Source organism: Nyctereutes procyonoides, unplaced genomic scaffold, assembly GCF_905146905.1.
Source record: "Nyctereutes procyonoides isolate TBG_1078 unplaced genomic scaffold, NYPRO_anot_genome, whole genome shotgun sequence".
Taxonomy (NCBI): Eukaryota; Metazoa; Chordata; class Mammalia; order Carnivora; family Canidae; genus Nyctereutes; species Nyctereutes procyonoides.
This window is the reverse complement of record NW_026575051.1, coordinates 46,448,888-46,460,414: the sequence shown is the minus strand read 5'-3', so window position 1 is coordinate 46,460,414 and position 11,527 is coordinate 46,448,888. Positions and strand designations below refer to the sequence as shown.

Genomic DNA, 11,527 nt, shown 5'->3' with positions numbered 1-11,527 from the left:
TGTGCAAATTAGAGAGACAGAACTACGATATTACAAAATCACTGCTAGGGTTAATAAAAAATAACAGGGATTGTCCCTGATCAGGAATGCAAACAGAGATCTTCCAACTCACGCAGGGAGTAATACAGTGAGAAGGATTCATTCTGGGGCAGGCCATGTGCCTTGGACAGTGTTTGGAATTTATCTCCAAATATTTAGTATTAAAGAAACAAAAAAGATATCAGAACCCTGGATAGATGCTGCTAAGTTGGCTTAACAGTGTATGTAAAGTAATTTGCATACATTTTCAGCTAGGGAGTGTAGGATTAGTCCCCTAAAAGTATTTTGAGAAAAATATGAAAAAGAAAAGTATGATGTTATAAACATATGCACTCACATGACTTCAAACTGATAAAGTCATTTTCAATAAATTCTTTCATCATTGTCAAAAACCCATAAATTAGGAACCCTTGGGAATTATTGCATATAGACATTTGGACCCTACTTATTACTAGAGACAAAATTCCTTTACAATGGGTGAAACCAAGTGAGTAGACTTTGCTAACAGAATGATGCTTTAACAAGGTTTATTTCTTTCTAGTTATGATTGGGCTATGGTACTCAGGAGTTAAGAGGGGAGAAATCACTGATGCTATTCTTATATGTTATGCAGTGGAAAAAAACCCCAAAAGTCTTTTCAGTGGGCATTTGGGATGATAGAAAGGCAGCAGAAGCCAGAGCACTGGAAGCTATTCCTGCTCATTCTTCTATAATCTTACCTTCTAGCCTTCCTGGAAGGAGTCCAGGATTCATTGAAATTTAAAATATCAAGATTTGTCTTGTTAAGAAGAGTTTCACAATGTCCTTCTATAAGTTCAAAGCAAACAATACAATATAAAGCTTTAGTTGCTAGCCCATTGTTTTTCCTTTGGATCATGTGTTAGTTTGCTATGCTCTCGAAGCAAAATAATGCAGATTGGGTGACTTAAATAGGAATTTATTGTCTCATGGTTCTGGAGACTAGAAGTCTGAGATCATGATATCAGCAGGATTGTTTTTTTTTCCCTAAGATCTCCCTCTTTGGTTTGTAGATTGCCATCTTCCTGTGGATTCAGGTAGTCTTCTTATTTGGAATGTCTATGCCCAAATCTCATTTTCTCATAAGAACACAAGTTGCATTGGATTAGGGCCCACCCTAATGACCACATTTTAACTAAATCATCTCTTTATTTTTTTAAAGATTTATTTGTTATTTGAGAGAGAGAAATATGAGCATGAGTGCAAGAGAGAGCAGGGGAGCCGACTCCCCATTAGCAAGGAACCGGATGCAAGGCTCAATCTCACAACCCTGAGATGATGACATGAGCTAAAACCAAGAGGTGGACGTATGACTGACTGATCCACCCAGGCTCCCCTAAATGATTACATCTTTAGAGATGCTTTCTCCTAAAACAGTCACATTTGGAGTATGGGGTTAGGGAGTTATGGTTTGAACACATGAATATGGAGGGAGAGAGAGACATAATTTAGCCTATAACAAATCATAACTCAGACTGAGATTCTCTTTCTAACTCAGACTTTGTGATCTTTCCCTGTTGGACCCTGGCTCACGGGTGCCAACGTGGCCCGGTGGACGCCCCAGAGACCCAGACCCCAGACAGGCAGATGCAATTAGCAAGAGGGTTTATTGAACGTTTGCGCAAACGGGCTCTCCGCCTCCGAGGAGGAAAAGAGCCCCGATTAGCAATTACAGGTTCTTTTAAAAGGCAAAAGGAAAGAAACTGCCTAAAGACAAAAGAGCGGGAGTCGCATAGCATCTAGGTTGATTTCGGGGAGGGTCAACATGAACCTATTCAGGGACATTCCAATCAGGGTGTGTGTGGGGGGGGAAACAGTTTTCTTATTGTAAACAGAATGCTTTTAGTTGCTAAAATTTCAGGAAGGCGCCTGGATGGGCTGCCTCTGGGTTAGGGCTGGCCCTACTTACAAGGGGGGAGGTTTCTTCATTCCCTCCTCTTGTTTGGGCTGATTTTAACCTTAAAATCTTAGGGAACATTTATTTTTTCAGTTTGGAGGGCCCGACATTGCTTGGGTAATAGACAATCTTTCTCGGATGAACTGGAGCAGCCGGTTGAGGACGCAGGGGCCGAAAGTTAGCAGCAGGAGCAGGACAACTAGAGGGCCCAGAATGGTAGAGATTAGGGTGGTCAACCAGGGAGACTGATTAAACGAGCTTTCAAACCAGCCCTGCTGGGCCTCCCGGTCCCTTTGTCTTTTATTTAACCTTTCCCTGAGTTTGGCCATGGAGTCTCTGATGACTCCAGAATGGTCTGCATAGAGACAGCATCCCTCTCCCAGGGCCGCACACAGTCCTCCCTCTTCCAGGACTAGTCAATCCAAGCCTCTCCTGTTGTGAAGTGCTACTTCTGAAAGTGAGGGGAGGGACTGTTCTAGCTTAGAAACGGACTGCGCTAGTGTCCCTAGATCCTCATCTACAGCTGTTTGGAGTTCTAGATAACGTCGTGAGCCCCGGATCGGAGCAGCTGCGCCAGTACCCACCCCAGCAGCGACCCCTAGTCCCAACATAACGGCTAAGGTTAGGGAGACAGGTTCGCGCCGAAAACGGGTGGGATGTTTATCATACTGATTTTCTAGAGTTTCAGCAGGGTGATAGAACACCCTGGGTATGATCTGCACCATGACACAGAAGTCGTTTGAGCTATTTAGAACCTTAGCCGACACACAGGGGGTGAGGCCTTTGTTGCATGCCCACCAAGTTCCCGGCTGGGGCTCCAGGTAAGAATCAGTCCCCAAAATCGGGGTGGTAGTGTTGCAGAGTCTCTGGTAGCCCCCGGGGGGGGTGTTCCTATGCAGGTTCCCTGTCCTGTAACTTCTGTAAGGGTGAATTGTGGTTGGGAGTCGGGTGTGCATCCCTGAGTGCTACTGATGTTATTATAGGTCCCTGAAGTAGCAATCCCCTCATAATAAGGGGGGGGGGAAGCAAGGCAGAGCCAGCAGGATTTAGTTACATCGGGGCTGGTTCGATTAAGGGCCAGGAATGCCCCTATGATAAGATTAAACAGTCGTTGTCCCATCTCGGGTGACGACCGAGGGGTTGGAGTGACCGAAGTTAGTGGGTGCGGCACTCCCTGCGGCTAGGGCCGGGGCAGCTCTTTGTTCCCCGAGGACCGCGTTAGGCCCGATGGCCACGGGGTCTGGGGATTCTATTTTTAGTTTAATTCCGAATATAAAACCATCATCTGTTCTTTCTTTGTATAACCTGAGTCCCCACGTATATCTATTGGCCCAGTAAGTAGCCCTTTTTCCGGGCTCCGTGAAGGATATCCGTAGGGGATGACACCACCCTTGGCAGGGCCCATAATTAAGGGTTTTCCATTTGCTAAATGTCGGGGGAGTATAGTTAGCCTTGACAGTGATATAATCCCAGGAGGAGGAGGGCCTCCATTCTGTATCCCCCGTAGTTTCGCAAACCCAATTTTTACAATTGAAGTATTCCCCTCCTCCACAGGTGGGATTTAGCCTGCGATCTCTGTGGTGCCCGGGACAGACATAAAAGGGAAGAGTGCTTGGCATGGCCCTTCTTTCAGGCGTGCCACATCCTCCCCATGGGTCTAATCCCAGTCGCCCTGGAGGGCTTTCTTGGTTAGGGGCTCTAGAGGTGTCGAAGTATCCCTCTAGGTCCCATGGGCTAGGGGCCCCTATGGTTAGCTTGCATAGGTCAGGATATAGGTCAGGCCACCAGGTTCCCACGGGAGCGGTCTTAGTTATAGACCAGACCTCCTCACCCCCAGACGTTAGTACCTGCCAGGTTAACCTTTTGAGGGCATGAGGGTCACTTTTGGCAGAGGTGAAGAGCGCTAGGAGAGGTAGGAATATAACAACTGTCATTGAACAATTTTTGAAAGTCTAATCTTGAGCGGGTTTTGGGTGCGGTGGAGCTTCCATTGGAGTGGCTCGTCCGGTCCGTCCTGGCTGGCGTCAGCGGTGCTCGTTGATGGGGCGCGCTGGACGTGTGAGGCGTGGACCCAAGCAGCAATGCCGTCTACCTTTAAGGCGGTTGGGGTGGTCAGTAGTACAGTATATGGGCCCTTCCAGCGGGGCTCAAGCGTCCTGGACTGATGTCTCCTGACGTAGACGGAGTCCCCGATCTGGAACGGGTGTGGGCCGGTTGTCTCTCCGGGCGGTAGACAGCCGCAAGGGGTTTCCAGATCTGGTGCTGGATAATCTGGAGCACCTTTAGCCTGTCCTGTAAACCGGGAGTGTTAGCAAGAGGGTCAATAGCAGAATCTAGTAAGTCCGTTACTGGTGGGGGACCTCCATAGAGAATCTCGTAAGGAGTTAGCCCATGGCGCGCGGGAGTGTTCCGGACTCGGAACAGAACCATAGGGAGGAGTTGGACCCAGTCTCTAGTGCCAGTCTCCAATGTCAATTTAGTTAGGGTCTCTTTAATTGTTCTATTCATTCTTTCTACCTGACCTGAGCTCTGGGGTCTGTATGCACAATGTAATTTCCAATTTATCCCCAGTAATCTGGCCACCAACTGACTTACCTGGGAGACGAAGGCGGGGCCGTTGTCCGACCCTATTACCTTGGGCAGTCCAAACCGGGGGGAAAATTTCTTCCAGGATTTTCTTGACAACCACCTGGGCGGTTTCTCGCTTGGTGGGGAAAGCTTCTGTCCAGCCTGAAAAGGTATCTATAAACACTAGGAGGTACTTGTTACCATATTTACCTGGCTTGATTTCGGTGAAGTCTACTTCCCAATTAGTTCCGGGTCTTTCTCCCCTCATCCTGGTTCCCTCAGGCATCTTGAGGTGTTTGGTATTTACCTTAGCACAAGGTACACAAGCGTCGGTTACCTGTTGGATCAGGGAGGGGAGTTTGGGAATGTAATAGGTCTGACCTTCTCTCCGGAGGAGGGCTTTTAATTTTTTGTGTCCGAGGTGAGTCCATCGGTGGAGGTGAGTCACCAGTTCTTTGGCCCTTTTCTGGGGCAGGACCGTCTTCCCTTGGTGTTTCCAGACCTTCATTTGCTCGTCATATTTTGCCCCTATTTGCTGGACGATATCTAGGTCGCTGTCTGAGTACTCGAGAGAGAGTTGCCCCGGTGTCCGGACAGCCTCTGGTACTTGTAGGGAGAGGGCCTGTGGGCCTAGTGCAGCGGCCCGTGCTGTCTCATCGGCCATCCTGTTCCCCTCTGCTACTGGGTCATTGCCTCGCTGATGCCCAGGACAGTGAATTATACTCAGTTTTCTCGGCAGAAAGAGGGAATGGAGAAGATCTTGTATTTCTTCTCTGTTTTTGATGTTTTTACCTGCTGAGGTTAGGAGACCCCTTCTACGGTATATTTCTCCATGAACATGGGCAGTTGCAAAAGCATATCTGCTGTCAGTATAAATGTTGACCTTTTTGTCCTTAGCCTTTCTTAGGGCCTGAGTTAGGGCTATAAGCTCTGCCCTTTGAGCTGAAGTCCCAGGCTCTAAGGCACTGGCCCAAATGACAGCTTTCCCATCTACCACGGCTGCCCCGGCTTTACGCTCACCATTTCGTAGAAAGCTACTCCCATCGGTGTACCAGGTTGCTTCAGCATCTGGCAAAGGCTGGTCCATCAAGTCCCCTCTGGTGCCATGGACTTCAGCTAGGTTCTGGTGGCAATCATGCATTACTAGGGAGGGGGACTCGGTTTCTGGAAGCAAGGTGACCGGGTTTAGAGATGTAGCCGTTCCAAACCGTATCCGCTCAGAATTCAGTAACATGGCCTGATAATGGGTGACCCGGGCGTTTGAGAGCCATCGATCAGGGGGCTGGCGGATGACTGTCTCTACAGCGTGGGGGGCCACCACAGTGAGGGGTTGGCCAAAAGTCAACTTGTCTGAGTCTTTTACCAGGACTGCCACAGCCGCTATTATTCGGAGACATGAGGGCCATCCTGCAGCCACGCTGTCTAATTTTTTTGAAAAGTATGCCATGGGCCTTTTCCAGGGTCCCAGTTTTTGAGTTAGGACCCCTTTGGCTATTCCATTATGTTCATCAACATATAGCGTAAAAGGCTTGGTTACATCTGGGAGGCTCAGGCAGGGGCGGTCAATAAGGCCCTTTTTATTTTGTCAAAAGCCAGTTGGTGCTCCTTTCCCCAGTGGTAGGGGGTGTTGGATTTCGTGAGAGGATATAGGGGAGCCGCCATCTCCGCAAACCCGGGTATCCAGAGGCGGCAGAACCCAGCACTGCCGAGGAACTCTCGTAGTCCTTTGGCATTAGTGGGTGCTGGGATCAGGGCTACAGCCTTTTTGCGGCTCTCCGTCAGCCACCTCTGGCCTCCTTCCAGGAGATATCCCAGATAGGTCACTTGTCTCTGGCCTATTTGGGCCTTTTTGGCGGAGGCCCTATACCCCAGTTCTCCCAGTCTCTCAAGCAGGGCCCCCGTACCTTTTACACAATCCTGTTCTGTCCTAGCCGCCAGGAGCAAATCATCCACGTACTGCAGGAGGACGAGGTCCGGATGGCCAACTCGGAAATCTGCCAAATCCCGATGCAAGGCCTCATCGAACAAAGTAGGGGAGTTTTTGAATCCCTGCGGCAGCCTTGTCCAAGTGAGTTGTCCTGAGAATCCCGTCTCAGGATCTTTCCATTCAAAAGCAAAAATAGGCTGGCTTTGAGAGCTTAACCTCAGGCAGAAGAATGCATCTTTTAGATCTAACACCGTATACCAGACATGGCTTGGGGGTAAGGTGCTGAGCAAGTTGTAGGGATTCGGCACCGTGGGATGTATGTCCTCTGTCCTCCAGTTAACCTCTCGTAAATCTTGTACCGGCCGGTAATCTCCTGTGCCGGGTTTTTTTACGGGTAATAGAGGAGTATTCCAGGGCGACTGGCAAGGTATTAAAATGCCCAATTGTAATAGTCTCTGTATATGGGGCCGAATGCCTTCTTTGGCCTCTTTGCTCATTGAATATTGTCGGATCGATATGGGGGTGGCCGAGGGTTTTAAGTTTATAATTATGGGCGGCTGGTTTACAGCTAGTCCCATTCCGGCCGTTTCCACCCAGGCCTGAGGGTAGTTAGTGAGCCATTCAGAATCTAGGGGCTGCACGGACGGTGGAGAGTCCTCGTGCAGCCGGTGTTCATCCTCTAGGCGCAAGGTCAGTACCTGGAGGGGCTGCCCTCCCGCACCAGTAATAGTGGCCCCTTTTTGCTGAAAAGGTATCTGGGCCCCTACTTTTGAAAGAAGGTCTCTGCCTAGGAGAGGGTAAGGGCAGTCTGGGACCAGTAAGAAGGAATGCGTTACTTGCCCAGTGCTCAGGTGGACCTTCCGTTCGGTTGTCCATCGATATAACTTGCCTCCAGTTGCCCCCTGAACCCAAGACGTTTTAGAGCTCAAGGGTCCTTTTGCCTCAGTTAAAACTGAATGTTGAGCTCCTGTATCGACCAGGAAGGTCACCGGCTGTCCCCCCACTTTAAGGGTTATCCGAGGCTCGGGGGGGGGGGGGTTCCTGGCCCTGACACCCCTAATCTTCATCTTCTAGGGACAAAACAGGAATGGGCTTCTTTTTAGGTCCCTGCGTTTGGCCCTTCCTTGGGCAATCTTTAACCCAATGTCCTTTTTCCTTGCAGTAGGCACACTGGTCTCGTTCAACCCGTGGTCCTCTTTTGTCTCCCAGGTCCCTACTCTGTCCTGACTTACTCTGCCCTGAGCCCTGTACTACGGTGGCCAGTATCCTAGTCAGCTCTTTATTACGTCTTTTATCTCTCTTATCCTCCCGTTCCTCTTGCTCTTTACGGATCCTTTCCTCCCTTTCCTCTAGAGTTTCTCGCTTGTTAAAAACCTTCTCTGCCTCTTTCACTAAGTCCTGTAAGGTGTACCCCTGAAGTCCCTCCAACCGTTGTAACTTATTACGAATATCCGAGGCCGACTGTCCAATGAAGGACATAATTACATCTGGTTGGCGGTCTTCAGCCAAGGGGTCAAAGGGAGTATCCATGCGGTAGCCTTCTGTTAACCTCTCCAGAAAACCTGCCGGCGTCTCCTCTTTTCCCTGCACTATAGCACGTACCTTTGCCAAATTGGTGGGGCGACGCCCTGCCCCTTTGAGACCCGCTAGGAGTACCTGGCGATAGAGACGGAGCCGCTCCCTACCAGCAACAGTGTCGTAGTCCCAGGTCGGGCGAACCAAGGGGAAAACATCCTCAATCTCATTAGGCAGCCGGGTCGGCCTCCCGTCCGCCCCCGGGACGTTTTTCCGAGCTTCGGGGTACACGCGCTGTCTCTCCTCCGTGGTGAGGAGAGTCTGCGGGAGCTGTTGGCGGTCATCCCGGGTCGGCTGGTGGGTCAACAGAATTGACTCAATTAATCCGGTTAGCGCCTGGGGGTCTTGGGAGAAGGAGGGGTTATGAGTTTTCCAGTTGTAAAGGTCAGAGGCAGAGAACGGCCAATATTGCATCTGGCCGCCTGCTGACCGGAGGGGAAATGCCTGGGAGGTCCAGACGTCTTCCGACTCTCCCCCGCGCTCTCGCCGAAAGCGGAGGCGACTGGCGAGCGGGGGTGAAGCGAGGGGTTGCCCCTCTGCCCCCGTAGAGTCGGGGGACGGAGCTGAGGGAGCGGAGGGAGAGGTAGGGGCCTCCGAGCAGGGCGTTGGGGGTTGGGCATAAGGGGGAGGGGAGGAGTCCAAGAGAAGGAGACTGTCCTGGTCCCCTGGGAGCACAGGCGGCTCCTTAGGTTTTGATTCAGGAAATTTTAGGGGGCAAAGGGTGGATGGAGAGGAGGGACGGGGAATTGGGGGAGTGTGGCAGGGAGGGAGTGAGGGTCTCGGGCCCGGTCCCCCCTGAGAAGGGATAAAGCATTTTATCCAGGGGGGTGGATTCTTAGCGAGATCCTCCCATACTATGATGTACAGCACCTGATCGAGGTGTCCATTGGGTCCTGGCTGGAAGACCAGGGCCTTCACCTGCAAGATAATATCAATATTAAAAGTTCCGTTCCTGGGCCACCCGACGTTGAAAGCCGGCCACTCCGAGGAGCAGAAGGTGACCCATCTTCGTCTTCTGACTTCGACCGAGAGATTGTGTGCCCGGCCGGCGACTTCTTTCCAGTGATCTAGAGTGAGGCTTAAAGGGGTGGTTACAGTCTGCCCCATGGGTGTAGAGAAGGGGTGAGCGGTGAGGAGGAGGACAGGAAAGGAAGAAAAACACGGAACGAACAGACGCACACGAACGACAGGACTGGCGCGGCAGATTCAGATGGGAGCGGTCGCGAACCACGACCCTCCCCGAAGAGGAGGGAGTGCCGGGGCTCCGTTCCTCTTCCAGACCACTCCGGAGTCCGACTCCGGAGGGGGCCCAGGGGTCTCGGGCACGTCTGCCTCCCCCGCTGGTCCAAATACAGAATACAGAGTACAGCGTCCTGCAGGCACAATACAGACCCGGCACAAAACAGACCCGGCCAGTCAGACAAACGGAGGAGACAGATAGGACATTTAGTGAGCTCGGTCTTACCTCCTACCGGTCTTAGGATTGAGTCTGGGGCGTCTCAGATCCCGGACGAGCCCCCAAATGTTGGACCCTGGCTCACGGGTGCCAACGTGGCCCGGTGGACGCCCCAGAGACCCAGACCCCAGACAGGCAGATGCAATTAGCAAGAGGGTTTATTGAACGTTTGCGCAAACGGGCTCTCCGCCTCCGAGGAGGAAAAGAGCCCCGATTAGCAATTACAGGTATCTTTTAAAAGGCAAAAGGAAAGAAACTGCCTAAAGACAAAAGAACCGCGGGAGTCGCATGGCATCCAGGTTGATTTCAGAGGGTCAACATGAACCTATTCAGGGACATTCCAATCAGGGTGTGGGGGGGAAACGGTTTTCTTATTGTAAACAGAATGCTTTTAGTTGCTAAAATTTCAGGAAGACGCCTGGATGGGCTGCCTCTGGATTAGGGCTGGCCCTACTTACAAGGGGGGAGGTTTCTTCATCCCTTCCTACTGCTCTGATACACTGCCAAAGGTTGTATAACTCTGGGAGACTGAGAGCATCAGCTGGAGGTGATTAGCAGAACTAAAGCCCATCACCTAGAGGAATGGAACACAAATGGATAATTGTGATGGTAAATTTTTCAAAAGGGGCTGTAATGAGCAGAGGACAATTTTGACCATTGTTCTCTGCCTTGTGAGTAGCTATCTCATCTGGTTTATGACATTAATAAAACCATTGATTGGCATTATCTATTATGGCAAATTCTTGCAAATGTGCAAAGGCCAACATTCCATGTTTCAAAGTAAAAGAATGGTGCAGATCTATTTTTTTCCTCCAGGAAATACTTGTGATGAATAAGACCTTATCAGCATGCTATATACTTCTTGGGGATGGTTAATGAGAAATTTGTGATGCAATGTATGGGTCTGCTTTCACACTCAAATTCATAATATGAGCAAAATTCTTTGTTGAAAAACAACAGATAGTATGTAAAGGGGAAAATAGATTAGCTTGTTTCCTCCTCTATTACTTTTTTACTCAAAGCCAGCTGAACATTGAGGATATTTTAGATTTTGATGCCAGAATATTTATTTTATTTTTTTTTTAATTTTTATTTATTTATGATAGTCACAGAGAGAGAGAGAGGCGCAGAGACATAGGCAGAGGGAGAAGCAGGCTCCATGCACCGGGAGCCCGACGTGGGATTCGATCCTGGGTCTCCAGGATCATGCCCCGGGCCAAAGGCAGGCGCCAAACCGCTGCGCCACCCAGGGATCCCGATGCCAGAATATTTAATAGCAATAAAAGGAATAATGAAAAAACAAGCAGTACCTATTTATTTAGTTTCTACTTATGTGCCAAATACCAGGCTAAATATGTAAAGGACAGAGGGAAATTTAAGTTCCTGGTTCCCTGCTATTCCTCAGAGTCAGCATTTACATTCCAGTTGGAGAAAGGAAGAAATTTAAATAACAGTAACAGCCTGAATCACAGCAGATACAATAATACATAATTATTGTTAAATGAGTGGAATAAACACTAAATTTTGTGGAAGAAGAGGTCTTTTCCAGCTGGGTGGGCAAAAGAAGGCTTTAGGAGCAAGAAGAAATGAGCTAAATGTACAATGAATAAAAAGGAATGTGTAGAAGAAAGAAAAACATCTTTGAAGGAGATTATTAGGAAATTTAGAAATCATCGAAGTTTTTGGACAAGAACAATGTGATGAAATTGCTATCTGAGGAATAGATTAGACACTGTTATAATAGTTTATGTGTGGAGTGACTAAGAATCTGAAATATGCAAGGTGGCATGAAAAAAAGGAAGATATAGTGGAGAGAAACTGGAAATAAAGAAAGGGATAAATGTGAAACCTGAGATGACATGAGGGAGAGGAAAGAACAGAAGGTGGTGTCTGCATTGTTAAGCCTGAATGAGCCTGGTTGACCCAGAGAAGACTGACGGCATTAGTGATTAGTGACTTGGGGAGTAAGGAAAGGATGCTGTTTCTCTCTGAGAAGATGAAGTGTTTCATAGATGCAGCCAGATGGACGTTCACGGAGGAGTATGCT

At 49.3% G+C, this 11,527-nt stretch overlaps 1 protein-coding gene across 1 annotated transcript; it reads right to left on the bottom strand.

Annotated features, from left to right (window-relative positions):
* Nucleotides 1-4,210: 4,210 nt before the first annotated feature.
* LOC129512738 (uncharacterized) lies at nucleotides 4,211-8,626 on the bottom strand. The gene is given in 3 exon segments (XM_055330289.1): nucleotides 4,211-6,076; nucleotides 6,079-7,486; nucleotides 7,488-8,626. Coding segments are annotated over 3 exon segments (3,981 nt in total). The 5' UTR covers nucleotides 8,439-8,626; the 3' UTR covers nucleotides 4,211-4,454.
* Nucleotides 8,627-11,527: the final 2,901 nt, after the last annotated feature.